Source organism: Microtus oregoni, unplaced genomic scaffold, assembly GCF_018167655.1.
Source record: "Microtus oregoni isolate MIOR12 unplaced genomic scaffold, Mior012 000017F_ref0000208, whole genome shotgun sequence".
Lineage (NCBI taxonomy): Eukaryota > Metazoa > Chordata > Mammalia > Rodentia > Cricetidae > Microtus > Microtus oregoni.
This window is the reverse complement of record NW_024543076.1, coordinates 32883628-32900798: the sequence shown is the minus strand read 5'-3', so window position 1 is coordinate 32900798 and position 17171 is coordinate 32883628. Positions and strand designations below refer to the sequence as shown.

The 17171-nt window shown below is 37.8% G+C and overlaps 1 protein-coding gene across 2 annotated transcripts in view; it reads right to left on the bottom strand.

Moving 5' to 3' along the window:
• Positions 1 to 2198: 2198 nt before the first annotated feature.
• The window catches only part of Terf1 (telomeric repeat binding factor 1), a 37095-nt gene continuing 22122 nt past the window's right edge, over positions 2199 to 17171 (bottom strand). Inside the window, exons 7-9 of one of the 2 annotated variants that reach the window (XM_041667886.1) lie at positions 15905 to 15993; positions 13625 to 13731; positions 2199 to 2785 (exon numbers count right to left, since the gene is read on the bottom strand). In XM_041667886.1, coding sequence (XP_041523820.1) covers positions 2624 to 2785; positions 13625 to 13731; positions 15905 to 15993 — 358 coding nt within the window. In that variant the 3' untranslated portion in view covers positions 2199 to 2623. The remainder of the gene's footprint in view (positions 2786 to 13624; positions 13732 to 15904; positions 15994 to 17171) is intronic. The other variant, XM_041667885.1, reaches the window with a different exon arrangement.

The window sequence follows — 17171 nt, the reverse complement described above, 5'->3', positions numbered from 1 at the left end:
TCAGAGGGGTGCTCAATCTAACAGGGAGTGGAGTGTAAGCCAGGCAAGACTACCTGAACAGGGAACATGTTCAGGAAAGACAAAGGAGATCTGTGGGCACAGGGCCAGCCTAGACCAGGTGGGCCACAGCCAGTAGAGCCAGACTACCCGGACGCAGGACAAGAAGACAGTGACAGAATGCCCATTACATGGTGACAGGATTGGAGTCTTCAGTTTGGTTAGAGGAATCGGAAATGTGGAAATTATAGACATGTAGAAACTATAAAGCTCATGTGTAAACAGCCACAGAACTAAAATGACAAATATTATGTAATTATACAAAACAATGAAAAAAGATGACAAATTATGTACAGTGGAGACACACAGGTAGGTGAGGAGTGGAGAAAGCTAAGTGTAAGAGCTGGGGGTAGGGAATGAGGTACAGATGGTGTAAGTATGGGGGCTGGGGTAGGAGTGGGTACAGATGGTCTAAGTGTGGGGCTGGGGTAGGGGCTGGGGTATAGATGGTTTAAGTGTGGGGGCTGGAGGAGGGGCTGGGGTACAGATGGTCTAAGTGTGGGGCTGGGGTAGGAGCTGGGGTATAGATGGTCTAAGTGTGGGGGCTGGAGGAGGGGTTGGGGTATAGATGGGTATAAGTGTGGGGGAAACTGGGCAAATGCTTTCTATGATTCTTATAATTGCATATGAATCTATACCTCAATAATAAAAAGTTTTTTTAAAAAGATACTCAAAAAATTCAGACTAGGAGACAATGTTTTAGGGATATACTGATCAATTTATTTTCTCCATTATTCTTTAAAAAGCTATTTCATGTATATGGATGTTTTGCCTATATATATGTATTGCTCAACATGCATGCAGTATCCATGGGGCCCAGAAGTGGGCACTGGACCCCCTGGAACTGGAGTTACAGACAGCTATGAGCTGCCATCAAAGCCACGTCCTCTGGAAGAACAGCCAGTGCTCTTACTCATGGAGCCATCTCTCCAGCCTGTGTAGAACTCTGTTCAGAGCTACAAGTCATATGAAAGAAAAAGCTGCTTAAATAAATTTAAGATGGCTTTTGGAGCTGATGAGATGGCTAAGCAGGTGGAAGAACTTGCCAAAGCCTCACACCCTGGAGCTCACATGGTAGGGGAGAATGCGCTCCCTGTTGTGTTTAGGCTCCATTGCTGTGAGAAACACCATGATCAAAGGCAACTTGGAGAGCAAAGAACTTATTTCATCTCACACGTTGAGGTTCAGTCTACCACTGACGGAAAGCCAGGGCAGGAACACAAGGCAGAATAAGGACGAAGGAGCTCATGAAGCCATGGAGGAGAGATGCTCAGTGGCTTGCTTGGCATGGTTTGCTCAGTATTGCTTTTTCTCCTACAACACAGGACCACTTGCCCCGGAGAGGAGCTGCCACCTGTGAGCTGTACCTTCCTATACCAATTATTAGTGAAGAAAACGCCTTACAGGCATTCTAGTGAAGGTGTTTTCTCATCGAGGTTCCTCTCCCCAAGTCAAGGTGACAGCTTCTGTCAAGGTGACAGGACACTAACTAGCACACTCCTGAGTTCTTATCAGACTTCCTCATGCATGCCATGGCATGCAGACTTATGTACTCACTAAATAAATGTTAAAAATTAAAAAATAAAATAGCCTTTGATAAGTAAGTTTTAATAATGTATCACATTGTGACTTTTTAAAGCAATGGGTAAAATAGTAGATATTTTATAATAGCAATTTAGAGTTGATGATTTATTAAGTATGTTTAAAGTGACGTTGACTTATATGTTTATTGTGTCCCAAGATGCCAGCTTTGGAACTAACTGGCAGCATACTGGGTCAGGAAGCATATGGCAATTACTAATGTTTCTGTTTATTGCGCAAATAGGATAACATAAATTCAAGAAAAATAGGAAAAAATGCATGACACTTTGATAGAAAGTTAGAGACATTACACAATACCCCATTTTTAACATAAATATTTCAATAGGTTGAATTTTTATCCACTTAAATACTGCACATAAAACTCAATGTGCTAATTATTAGTCTTTGATTAAATATTCTAAAGAACAAATTGCTGGTGAAAACTTCCTTTAGATGGAACTATTGAGAGAAGTCAAGTTTGTCAGAACTTATGGATTGTTCTGCACATTATCACCCCAATAACATTATCAGCAAGTAGCATATTAGCCATAAATCAAGCAACAACGACAACAAAAAAAAATCACAAAGGAGTATTCCAGTTCCATTCTTTAGAAATCCATTTCCGTGTGGCATTTTGTAAGGTTAGTAGAACAAACAGAAACAGCCACAAATAAATACTTTTTATCTTATCAGGCTTTATTTCTGTATTACAACAGGATGTGGGATGGGGAATTGAATTTGGTAGGGTTCAACAAACCTATATTTTACAAAAATAAAAAGACTTATAAAAACAATTATGGCATATAATTTACTTTTACAGTACAAATCTGTACAAAACTATCACAAAAAATAATGCTTTCAACAACGAAAAAACCCCTTAAGATACATCCATCACTGACCAGACAGTTTTAAACAAAATGTAGTGATCCAAGTATTTAATTGTCCTTGAATTAAGCCAAAACAAACCCACACAGCCTTCAGGGCCTCAGTTAACCAGCCTCAGTTTCTTCATTGTTCTCCACCTGTCTTTTAACATGACACTTGTTCGGTTGTTGAACTTATAATGTGATAGTATTTTCGTCCAGTTTCCCTCTCCATATTTCCTTACACCACACTTCAAAAACCTATCCTCTTCCCAAATCCATGGCTGTTGAAGAAAAATAAAAGTTACTCAAAGAAACATTCTTTAAAGAGGACACATCTTTTAAAAATCAAGTGATGCTTTGCTTCTTAAAAATGAAAACAATTTTCCTATATACTTTTGTATATATGAACACACATGCGTATATGGTTTTATAAGATCTTACCATTATCACGTAACATTTCAGGGTAGGGTTACATCCAAGATGGGGCAGTCTGTCTCACTTCAGACTCATTGAGATGTCTTAAGCAGTTTTTATCTAATCCTTAATAGATCACTCCACATTTTTAAACAGAACTCATGACTGTTTAGTACTTCACTAATGAACCAGCAAAAATGCTCTACCTGTGCTGGGGGAGGAAAACACACACACATACACACACATACATACATAACACACAAGTCTTCCGTAAGACAGACTTTCAAAAACACAATTTAAGCTGGGAGAAAATGCTAAAAAAATTTAAATAAAATCTAATACTTTGCATAGACAAAGTACTAACATTTTGTATTTGGCATAGGTGACCAACTAATTATTCCTTCTTTAGGCATGATAAAAGGGGGTTTGTACTACTTGTACACTAATGCTCACAGCTGTATTATCCACAACACTGAAATGAGGAAGCATGCAAGGTATCCACCAATGAATGAATGAATTTTCAGCATATAGTATATGGGTAATGTTATTTATCATTAAAATGGAAATTCTGGCAACATAAACCTTAAGAATACAACACTAAGCTGGGCAGTGGTGGCACATGCCTTTAATCCCAGCACTCTGAAGGCAAAGGCAGGCAGATCTTTGTGAGTTTGAGGCTGGCCTGATCTATAAGATCAAGTTCCAGGACAGGCTTGTTCCGTAGCTACAACAAAACCCTGTCTTGAAAAAACAAAACAAAACAAAAAAGAATACTATGCTACATGGAATAATTTAGATATGATAAGACAAGTCCTGGGGCTAGAGAGATGGATTTAGCTCCCAGCATCCACATGGTAGCTTATTAACGATCTGTAACTCAAGTTCTAAGGGATTCAATGCCCCTTCTGACATCTACAGTACTAGGTACACTTGTGGCACACATGTATACATGCAGATAAACACTCATATAAAATAAATAAATCTTAAATAAAATGAAACAAGTACTGTATGATTTTACTGATTTGAGGTGCCTAGAAATGTCAAACTCAGAGACAGGCAGCAAAAGGGACAGCTACCAAGCATGGAAGAGAAAGGAGAAAGAATGTTTTTATGGGTCCAGAATTTGTTTCAAAAGATATGGGTGGACTGTGGCAATGATATAAAAATATGTTTACTGCTAGTAAACTGTACAATGATTAAGATGCACTGAAGAGATGGTTTAGTGGTTAAGAACTTATTCTGTTCTTGCAAAGGATCAGAGTTTGGTTCACAGAACTGCAATGGGTGGCTCACAGCTCCTTGTAACTCCAACTGGGGACCCGACACTTTAAGTACCTTACATGTATATAACCTTATCCTAGAAATACCTGTAATTAAAAGTAATAAGCCTTAAAAATCTTAAGATGATACATTTACCATTATGTATATTTTACTACAAATAAAAAAATAAAATTCATATTAGAAAATTCTGGTGTTAAAAAGAAGAAATCAACATGGCCTGAAGACAAATGAGATGAAAACTATCTTACAGATGACTGAATACCAGAGAAACTGGCACTGACCACAGCCAAAATCACTCCAGGTTTGTATGCTACCATAAGACTGTGTCTTCTACTTTGTACCTTCACAACAGCATAATTTATAGAAAAAGCAAAGCCTGTTACAGTAATTCACACTATGTAATATTTGTGAGAATATACTTCTGACAGGCATTTACTTTTTTCCTTAATGGAATACTTTAATAAAGAACCTGCAAATTTATTAAAAAGAAAAGACTCAAATACGTTTAACAGACAAGAAAAAAAGCTATCCAAATAGGAATTGAGAAATTTAAATAAAAAATTAAACAACTGAAGGCTCTAATACAACATAAAATTAAGTGTGGCAGTCACCTTCTGAAAGAGTCCTGATGTGGGATTGCCCTCTGTATGCTGTGAATGTGTTTTATTGCCAATGGTTAATAAAGAGGCTGCTTTGGGCCTACAGTAGTATAGAAGAGGGCAAAGCAAGAATTCCGAGCAGAGATAGAGGAGAAAAGAGGGTGAGTCAGTGAGAAGCCATATAGCCATTCCATTAAAAGAGACAGATGTGCTAGAACTTTGCTGGTAAACCAAGAGCCTCATGGTAAAATACAAAATAATAAAAATGGTTTAATTTAAGATATAAGAGCTAGCTAGAAATATGCTTAAGCTATTGACCAAGCAGTATTATAATTAATATAGTTTCTGTGTGATTATTTTGGGTCTAGGAGGCTGGGAACCAATGAGCAGCTTCCATCTGCAGAGTTCTCGATCACAAGGTCAACTGAGTGAACAACTGAGAAATAAAAACAATGTTGATAGTGTCCATATAACTTCTTTGGCAAAGGAAACAATGGCATGATCAATACCCATATGTTTTTTGTATCTATCATATGGTCGATATTCTCTCTACAAGAGAAAAACTGTTCTCTTATAGTTATGTATAAATGACACCCATGCTCTGTCCTCAAATCCAACTAGGAAAGATTGTGTGAGACAGAGATTTCTGGTTTCCAGTCTGATAAGCAAAGCACTTGGAAATTATTGCTCCCATCCACAATGGGAAAATCAGAACACTTGAAAACTATTATATTATAAACTATTATATTCATCAGAGAATTAGTCATGGGGTAGACAGAAGAGAATCAAAGGAATTAATAAAAGCTAGTTGTGGTGGATGACTGTAAATCCTAGTACTAGTGAGGTAAAGAAAGGAGAAGCAGGAATTCAAGGGTAGCCTTGGCAATATAGAGTTTGAGGTCAGCCTGTGTTATACGATATGATATTTCAAAATTTAAAAATTAATAAATACCCATCTAGGAGCAGGAATGACCCTCTGCCAGCTGAAATGCCTTCACCCCCTGGATTCTGTTCCCCCCAAATCCACTCTTCTGCCCAACCTCTCCCACCTCAATACCCTTCCCCACAACTCCAATAGACTCCATGAGCTCAGGTACAGTCCACACCAGTCTAGAGAACAGGTGAGTGACCTGGCAGCCAAGCTGCTCCACTCCCTAGAGCTTGATCCCCAGGGCACATCCCCTGACCCTCTCTTCCTTGCCCAAAGCCTAGATAGCTTTACAGGAAGCCAGGCTGGTCCTAGGGATGTCCAGGTAAGACACTGCCCATTAACATTCCCTATAGCCCACCCAACAAACTCAGCTGTATTAACTCCTTCGGCTCCATATTCCTGCTTACAACTTTGGAAGAAGACATAGGCTTCACTGGAGACCAGGCTGGATGTAGATACCCAAGATAAGATATCACCCACCACCTGTTAACACTCCCTTTAAGTCCATTCAGCATCCCCAACAGTACCCCCACCCCACTGGGCTCCACACCCTAGCCCACAGTCCTATAAGCTTTACCTGAGGCCAGGCTAGTCCTAGGGACCCCTGGTAAGACACTTCCTACCTCCTGCTAACACTCCTTAAAGCCCTCCCAACAACCCCAGACTGCATTCCCTCTCTGGGCTTCATATTGTGGCCTACAACTATGAAGGATGACTTGGCTTTACTAGATGCTAGGCTAAGGTTCCCAAAGCCCTGACAGAGACATCCTACTATATCTGAAGACTCACTAGTCACTAGAACCCTTGGTCAATTAGGCTAAAAAACCAGAAAGAACAGAGAAATCAAAAACCCAAAACACTCATTCAACAAATAATGGAGGAGGGTCACCTGTCTATCTGTTGCTTTCATTGGTTAATTAATAAAGAAACTGCTTGGCCTGATAGGTCAGAACATAAGTGGGTGGAGTACACAGAACAGAATGCTGGGAAGAAGGGAAGTGAGGTCAGATGCCATGGAGCTAGCCGCCAGGTCAGACATGCTGAATCTTTCCCAGTAAGCCACCACCTCATGGTGCTACACAGTTTATTAGAAATGGGTTAATCAAGATGTGAGAGTTTGCCAATAAGAGGCTAGAAATAATGGGCCAGGCAGTGTTTAAATGAATACAGTTTGTGTGTCGTTATTTCTGGGCATAAGTTAGCCAGGCAGCCGGGAGCTGGGCGGCAGGAACAGGACGAAAAGCAGGCCTGCCTGCCTCACCACTACAAACAAAGACAAATGCAGGAATCAACACCAAGACCTATAACCATCCCAAATCTAGATGCCTAAACACCAGTGTAAAAACACAATCTATAATAGAAAGGAAAATATAATACCACAAGAACCCAGTGATGGGGGAGAGTCTTCTGTTTTGTATTAATTTCATTGGTTAAATAAAGAGACTGCTTGGCCCTAATAGGACAGAAAATTAGGTAGGCGGAGTAGACAGAACAGAAGGCTGGGAGAAAGAAGCCGAGTCAGGAGTCGCCATGATTCTCCCACCCAACACAGCCGCAGGTTAAGATCTTCCCTGGTAAGCCACCTCGTGGGCTACACAGATTATTAGAAATGGGTTAGATCAATATGTAAGAGCTAGCCAATAAGAGGCTGGAACTAATGGGCCAGGCAGTGTTTAAAAAACAGTTTCTGTGTAATTATTTAGGGGCATAAGCTAGCCATGCGGGCAGACGGGTGCCGGGAACACAGCCCCGCCGCTCTTATTGCGACAACCCAGCTATCCTGTGACAGCAAGACCTGAACATTCTAATGCAGCTGAAGCACAAGAAAATGACTTTATGAAAATGATAGAGGTCCTTAAAGAGGAAATGAAAAAACTCAAAGTAGTTGAGGAAAAGACAAACAAAAAATCAGAGGAAATCAATAAACCCTTAAAGAATGCCAAGAAAGTCAAGAAAGCAACAAACAAACAAAACAGGTGAAAGAAATGTTTTAAGACCTGAAAATGAAAATAGAAGCAATAATGAAAACACAAACTAAGGGAATTCTGGAAATGAAAAATCAGCTTAAGTGAACAGAAATTAAAAATATAAGCATCACCAACAAAATACAAGAGATGCATGGAACAGAGAATCTCAAGTGTTTAAGATTCAATAGAGGAAATAGATTCATCAACAAAGAAAACGTTAAATCTACAAAAATTCCAAACACAAAACATTCAGGAAATCAGGGACAAAATGAAAAGAACAAACCCAAGAATAATAGGAATAGAAGGGGAATCCCAATTCAAACATCCAAAAAATATATTCAACAACATCACAGAAGAAAAACTTTCCAACCTAAAGAAAGACATGTCTATAAAGGTACAATAAGCTTACAGAACATCAAATAAACTGGATCAGAAAAAAGTTCCCTTGCCACACAATAGCCAAAACACTAAACATACAGGATGAAAAAAGAAAAAGGAAAATGATCAAGTAACATATAAAAGCAGACATATCAGAATTAAACCCCATTTCTCAACAGAGACTCTAAAAGCCAGAAAATCCTAGATAGATGTCTTGCATCCTAAGAGACCATGGATGCCAGCTTAGACTAATATATCCAGCAAAACCTTCAATCACCATAGATGGAGAAAACAAGATATTTCATAACAAAGTCAAATATAAACAAAATCTATTCACAAATCCAGACCTACAAAAGGTACAAGAAGAAAAACTCCAACTCAAGTAAGTTAGATACATGTATGGAAATACAGACAATAGATAATTAACACCAACAAAACCCAAAAGAAGAGAAATACACTCTCATACACACCACCACCCACAGCAACAACAACAACAGAAATTAACAATCACTGGTCATTAACATCTCTGAGGACTCAATTTGCCAATAAAAAGATACAGACTAACAGAACAGGTACAAAAACAGGATTTATTCTTCTGCTGCATACAAGAAACACACCTTAACATTAAAGATAGACCCTCAGAGTAAAGGGCTGGAAAAAGATTTTCCAAACAAATGAACCTAAGAAGCAAGCTGGTGATGCTATCTTAGTATCTAACAAAATAAGACTTCAAACCAACATTAATTAACAGATGTAGAAGAAATTTCATACTCAAAGGAAAAATTCATCAAGATGGTGTCTCAATTCTGAACATCTATGCCCCAAATGTATTTTTGGGGAACCCACATTTATAAAGGAAACATTGCTAAAGCTTAAATCACACATCAAACCCTACACATTAATAGTCGGAGACTTCAACATCCCACTGTCACCAATGGACAGGCTGTCTAGACAGAAATTAAACAGAGAAATAACAGACATCATGACTAAAATGGACTTACTTAATAGACATATACAGAATGTTTCATCCAAACACCAAAGAATATTCCTTTTAGCACCTCCTGGAAACTTCTCCAAAACTGACCACATACTTGGTCACAAAGTCTCAATACATACCAAAAAATTGGAATAACTCCCTGTATCTTATTGGATCACCATGAGTTAGTGTTCAACAATACAAACTTCAGAAAGCCTAAAAACTCGTGGAAACTGAACAGCTCTCAAATGAACCACCACTAGGTCAAGGAAGAAATAAAAAAAATAAAGACTTCCTTGAATTCAATGAAAATGAATGTACAACATACCCAAACTTGTGGGACAGAGTGAAAACGGCATCTAAAAGGAAAGTTTCCTTTTTCTAAAAAGAAAGTTCATGGTGAAAAGTGCCTGCATAAAGAATTAGTAGAAATCTGATACTAGCTACTTAATACCATACCTGAAAGTTCTAGAACAAAAAGAAGCAAACACACACAAGATGAGTAGACACGAGGAAAAAAAAAAAAATGAAACCGAGGGCTGAAATCAATAAAACAGAAACAGAATACAAAGACTCAATGAAGCAAAGAGTTGGTTCTTTGAGAAAATCAAAGAAAAAATGGAACTGAGGGCTAAAGTCAATAAAATAGAAACAGAATACAAAGAATCAATTGAACAAAGAGTTGGTTCTTTGAGAAAAATCAACAAAATAGATAAACCCTTATCCAAACTAAAAGGCAGACAGAGAATATCTTAAATTAGCAAAAATCAGAAATGAAAAGGGGAACAAAACAACAGACACTGAGGAAATTCAGAGAATTACTAGGTCATACTTCAAAATTCTGGACTCCACAAATTTCTTGATAGATATCACACACGAAAATTAAATCAAGATCATATAAACAATTTAAATACATCTATAACCCCTAAGGAAATAGAAGCAATCATTAAAAGTCTCCCAACCAAGAAAAGCCCAGGGTCAGATGGTTTTAGCACATAATTCTAACAGACCTTCAAATAAGTATTCTACAATAGAAATAGAAGGAATATTCCAAATTCTTTTTATGAGGCCACAGTCACCCTGATACCCAACCACATAAAGCCTAAATAAAAAGAATGACAGACCAATTTCCCTCATGAACACCGATGCAAAAATACTCAATAAAATACCCGCAAACAGAATCTAAGAACACATATAACACTTGAAGTTCTAGCTAGAGAAATAAAACTAAAGGAGAAACAAATTGGAAAGGAAGAAATCAACGTATTATTATTCACAGATGATATGATCGTATACATAAGCAATCCCAAAAATTCTATCAGGGAGCTAGTGAAGTAGCTAGATACAAGATTAACTAACAACAACAACAACAACAAAATGAGTAGCCCTCCTATATACAAGTGATAAATGGGCAGAGAAAGAAATCTTGGCAATAACACCTTTCACAATAGCTACAAATATATCTTGGGGATAACTCTAACCAAGCAAATGAAAGACAAGAACTTCAAGTCTTTGAGGAAAGAAATTGGAGACAATATCAGAAGACAGAATAATCTCCCATTCTAAGGGATCGATAAAATTAGCACAGTAAAAATGGCCACCTTACCTAAAGCAATGCACTGATTCAATGCAATCCTATCAAAATCCCATTACAATTCTTTACAGACCTTGAAAGAACAATACTCAACTTCATATGGAAAAATAAAAAGTAAAGGACAGCTAAAAAAATTCTGTACAAAACAAGATCTTCCAGATACAATACAAATCACCATCCCTGATTTCAAGCTCTACTACAGAGCTACAGTAATAAAAACTGTATAGGCAGAAAAACAGACACGTTGATCAATGGAATTGAATTCAAGGCTCAGATGTAAACCCACATACCTACAGACACCTGATCTTCAACAAAGAAGCCAAAATTATACAATGGAAAAAAGAAAGCATCTTCAGCAAATGATGCTGGAATAACTAGATGCTGACATATAGAATGCAAATAGATCCATTTCTACCATCCTGTACAAAATGCAGTCCAAGTGGACCAAACACTTCAACATAAATCTAGTTACACTGAAGTGGAAAATAGCCTTGAATATATTGGCAAAGGAGACAGCTTCCTGAATAGAACACCAAATAGCACAGACACTAAGACTGATAATTAATAAATGGAACTTCATGAAACTGAAAAGCTTCTGTAAGGCAAAGGATACTGTCAATAGGACAAAACGGTGGCCTACAGAATGGGAAAAGATCTTCACCAACCCGACATCCAACAGAGGGCTGTTTTCCAAAATATATAAAGAACTCAAGAAATCAGATATCAACAAACCAAATAATCCAATTTAAAAAACGGGGTACAGATTTAAACAGAGTTCTCAACAGAGGAATCTCAAGTAATTGAGAAATACAAAGAAATGTTCAATATTCTTAGCCATGATGAGATTACATCTTACCCCTGTCAGAATGGCTAAGATTAAAAAAACAAATGATAGCTTATGCTGAAGAGAATGTGGAGCAGAGGAACACTCCTTCATTGCTGGTTAGGTAGTGCAAATTTGTACATGAAGGCTCAGGTTGGGGGTGGATGGAAGGGGAGAGTACTGGAAGAGATGACTGGGAAGGGTGTACATTGTGAGGTTAGATAGAAATCTGGTGCAATGAAAATGCCCAGCAATCTACAAACGTGATCCCAGCTAAGAGTCCTGGCAACAGTGGACACATGGCATGAAGTGGCCATCTCCTGTGACCAGGTTGGTGACTATCCCAATTGTCAGAGAGCCTTCATCTAGTAACTGATGGAAACAGATGCAGAGACCCACAGTCAAACAGGGGGAGGCTGGGGAATCCTGAGGAAGAGAGGGAAGGATTGTAGGAGCCAGCGGGCTCAGGACATTGTAACAAAACCCACAAAAACAACTAACCTGAGCTCATAGGTGCTCACAGGGTCTGAACCGACAACCAGAAGTCTGCATGGGACTGACCTAGGCACTCTGCATATATATTATAGGTGTATAGATTGGTCTTCTTATGGAACTCCTAGCAGTGGGAATAGGGGCTGTCTCTGACTCTTCTGCCGGCTTTTGAAACCCTATTCCTCTTACTATGTTGCCTTGTCTAGCCTTAATACACAGGGAGGTGTTTATTCTTACTACAACTTGATATGACGTATGTGGCTGATATCCATGGGAGGCCTGCCCTCTCTGAAAAGAAGCAGAGGAGTGGAATAGGGGGTGGGAGGTGGAGGAGAAATGAAAGAGGGATTGGGAGGAGAGGAGGAAAAGAAAACTGTGGTTGGGATATAAAAGAATAAATTTAATTTAAAAATAAAATATTATGAAAAAACAATCCACATTTACTGGGAACAGAGTAAGGAACATAGTAAGTTCTCAGTTGGAGTCATTCCTGGCAGGGTTAACAAACTAGAACGGAACTTATGGCAGTTAACATTTATGAACCTAAATGGTAGAAAACCCTGGGGGTACAACACTTTTAACCTCCAGGATCCTTACCATATTTCAGGGTAAAGCTAATACAAAAGCCAGTGCCTACTTCTGTCAAGGGGAGGGGAGAAGAGTTATTTGAAATACTCTCAAGTTCAAAAAATTCCCATTCTCCTCTATGGATGCCTATTCTCAAAGAAGGTAATTTTACAAAACCCTAATTTATCACCTGTAGTCCCCTCTTGACTTCCTCTCACCCAAAGAATACTGGTGGTAAGTTGACTAAGAAGCACTTATGAAGGTCATAGTCAAGAGTCACTTAAAAAAAAAAGACACCTAGAGACAAGATCACATATAACCCTGCATAAAAACAACCAACCAAAACCAATACAAAGTCATCATGGGCTAATAAAGTAGCTAATTGGTACAGTAGTACTTGTTTAGTATCTACCGGTCCTATCCTCAACATGGTGATGTGCAAAAAACAAATGAAATTAGCTGTTGATTATTTTGACTATTATGCTACTGGGATAGTCATCTATGCAAAATAACTTTGAGCCACAGGAAATATTTCTAGTGGGCTGAGTCTCAAAGCTCTTACACTTGAAATGACCCAAGTGAAAATAGGTTGGAAAAAAAACAGACACATCTTAAATTGAGTAAGAAAAATATTCCAGACACAGTAAAATAAAAGGACTAGATTTATTGATCTGTTGTCAAGAGTTGGAAAGTCAACATAAACTACTGCATCAATAGTTTCACATACTGGAGAAATGGCATTCTGATTACACTAAGTGGGAGAAACAACTAAACCCTGAAGTTGACCAGACTTATAAGATCAGATGAAAGCTGGGTGGTGATAGTGCATGCCTTTCATACCAGCACTTGAGAAGTAGAGGCAGGAGGATCTCTTGAGTTCGAGGCCAGTCTTGTCTACAGAACGAGTTCTAGGGCAGCCAGGGCTAAGCAGAGAAACTCCAACTTAAAATAAAACAAAACACTCCTGATCAAACGTTTTATTTTTTTTGTGGTGGTTTTCAAATGCATTAAGACTCTTATTTAAGTTAGGTCTATTAGGAAAACGAGTATAAATGCTTACTTTATGTTTATAAATATTATTCAATAGAGTGAAAATACCTGTTTTTTCTTACGTCCGTGTTTTTCATTAGTGTCTGGCAAATCCCCTGAAATACATAAACTATTGTGTCCACTGGTTCTTCTGTTTCCTTCTGTCGTTATTTCACCTATGAATAAAAACTTATGAATAGCTTGATGGTGGTGGTGCACGCCTTTAATCCCAGCACTTGGGAGGCAGAAGCAGGCAGATCTCTGAGTTTGAGGCCAGCTTGGTCTATAAGAGCTAGTTCCAGGACAGGCACCAAAGCTACACAGAGAAACCCTATCTCGAAAAAACAAACAAACAAACAAACAAACAACTATGAACATTAAATACTGCTTTACATTAGAGAAAGGGTGAACTTTCCAAAGATTACCATGAAATTCCTGTTTACTTTAGCTACTCTAAGAAACAGAGCTCTATAATATGTTTAATTCTTTTTCCTTCAAATCTGGAAGGAACATTAAGTCTAGAACTACATTTGACTACCAGAAGTGTTCTCACCGCCAGAAACATATTCCATCGCTTGCATAAAAAAGGAAAAATACTTTTGGTATAGGATCACTGAAATCTTTTTATGATTTTTAATAACAGAATATTCTTCTCAGATATACATCAACAATAATCACCAAGACAGACCAACAGTAGGATGTACCATTAAAAAAAAATCCTTTAAGGGACTGGTAAGACAATTCAGGCAGTAAGTTCTTAGTGTACAGTCTGGTTCCCCGAGTTCTATCCTGGTGGAAGGAGAGAACCAACTTCTGAAAGCTGTCCTCTGACAACTGGCACATGGGAGGCAACGGTGAGAGGACGATTGCTGCAAGCTCATGGCCAGCTTAGGACACAGGTACTTTTTGTCTACTACAAACTATTCTCAGACCATAACAGAAGTAAACAGAATTAAACATCTGCAAGCTCATGGCCAGCTTAGGACACAGGTACTTTTTGTCTACTACAAACTATTCTCAGACCACAACAGAATTTAAACAGGAAGTCAACAATAGAAAAAAAGGTACTTAGAACAACCTTCAATTAGTTGAAGATTAAATAATCAAGTACAAAGTGAAATATCACTTTAATTAAATGGAAATCCAAAACTAAAGCACTAACTAAGGAGGGATTTCTAGCACTGAGCACATGTCCTAGGAAATCTAGTCAGGTAAAAGAGAAAACCAACTCATACACAAAGATATGAATATGTCATGTTAATGTTAGACTTCAACACTGTAGCAAGTCAAAATCAATCTGTTTGCAAAGCTGTGACCAAAAAATACTTCTAAAATACACTTTCTTTTTTAAAGAAACACAAAGGACAGCAGATAGTCTTTACCACATAGAAGAATTTAGAAATCATAGACTTAAAAAAATCCAGACAAATAGGAAATAAAATGAAGACACAAAAAGAGAATCCCAATTTCAGGGTTCATGATAATAAACTTAAATCAATAAGGAAGAATTTCATAGGGATTATATTAAGAAAAGAATGCTTCAAGCCCTGATTACACAAAACATAAGAACTAGGCATGATGTCACACACAGGTAGACTCTGGAGGCCAAAATAAGAGGATCACAAGTTTGAGATAGGGCTAGACTACACTGCCAGATTCTGAACTGAACAAAATCATCCAATTTGGTTAGTTTGATTCCAAACCAACTAAAATCAAGCTAACTAAGAAAAACAGAAGATTGACTTTTGGGGAGAAACTTTTGTTTAAATCATTCTACACTCCAAAGCTTAAATTTATATTTACAGTCACAAATTGAGCCAGTTTTCAAAGAACTTCATATGTTTTATTCAAACTTAAAAAAGTATGGTTTATTTATGAGTGGGCACATGCGTGTGTACCTGTGGAGGTCAGAGGGCAACATGAAATATACTTTACTCAGGCATGCATTGTAGTGAAGCTGGCAATGATTCAACATTAATGAGCCAACAACACAGTGCCTTTAAATAGAACAAAATAAAACAAGATTGTGTATTGATTAACTGATAAAAAATGTTATTGAAGATCAAAGAACCTAACTTTTTCTATTTTCCCTGGAAGTACTGATTCGGAATTCACTTAATCAATGTTAATAATGAGTTTTAATTCCATTCATTCCTCAAAAAAGTCTAAAGTTGCTAAACATAGGTAAGCAGAAAACCAATGCTTCTTACTACCACAGCCAAATAACTCAGACTAGAACATCAAAACTCTAAAGCTGGCGTTTGGTCTTCTGAGCACATCTTGAGCTGCGGTGGTGAAGTGAACAGCTAGAGCACCCTCTACATCTAAGACTATAGCAATGGTACTCACTTTGAAGAATTCCAATTTTTGCTTCTTTCTTATTAAAATCTGGTTGACTGCTTTGTTGTTTCAACTTAGATAAGACCGTCTTGTGAGACCTAAATAAAACATGATAGTTTGTGACTAATTCCAGAAACTAGTGAAGGTACAGAAGGAAAATGATGTCACCTTTGCAATAGAATCTTCTACACTGGCCTGACTCTCTTGTTGCTCTCTTTAGTGACCAATGTTAGTTTTTAATATTTCTATTGTCAAACTTTCTTTTATTTCATCTTTTTACTGTTCATCTACTCAGAAAGCAAGATTCTATCAGTTTTCCAAATAGACTGAGAAGGAAAAACAAAACAAAAACAAAACAAAAAAGAACCCCCAAACCCTACTCAAATTACAAAGAATTTATTTTCCTTCTCTCCTCTGGCCTCTAAATCATTTTCTGCAGGAGAATTTTCAAAATTTCTTTATTTGATGGTAGATCATGTGCTTTTCAGCATCCAAGACTTTTTCTTTTTTAAAAAAGGTAAATTTATACTGGAAATAATGGACGTGGCATATTTTTCTTCAACAGCCCTGATTTTATAAAGAAGCAAATTAGAACCTAAAAAGCAGTGTGCCTGAACTTACATAGGTATTTTAGCTATACTCTTATCCACGAAAACATTCCGCGACTAGCAAATTCTTTCTTACCTTTTCTCTCTCCTAAAGTGTTCTATTGTATTGCATTATATTCTTTAGAAGGCTATTCTCAAACTCTTCACCTCTAAGTCTAGCCTCCATCCCCATTGCTGCTCCACCTTGGAAAAATAGTCCTTTCCTCTGGACCTTTTCAAGAGGAACTAGCTTAACCTTCAATCTCCCACAAGTCACAGTGCTCCAAACAAGTGTTTCACCTTGTTTTGTTTTTTTTTTTTTTCCCGGTGTTAGGGAATGCATCTGGGCCCTTACACATGCTAAGCAAGGGCTCCATCACTGAGATTTATCACCAGCTTCAGTAGTTTTTATTTCTAATAAAAGCTACTCCAGCTTCCACAGAAATCTCAGCCACCCAGGAATGCTACTGATATCATCTTTTATCATATCTCGTTTCCAGTCTTTATCCTTCCAAGAACTTTACCATTCACCCATCTTTCTTATAGCTAGGGGTGTGGTTACGAATTATTTTAAGTAAGGCATTACGGTGCATGCCTGTAATCTTAGCACTAAGAGGCTGAGGTAGGATAATGAGTGAAAGTTTGAAGCCAGCACAAACTTTACAAAGTTCCACACTAGCCAGGGCAGC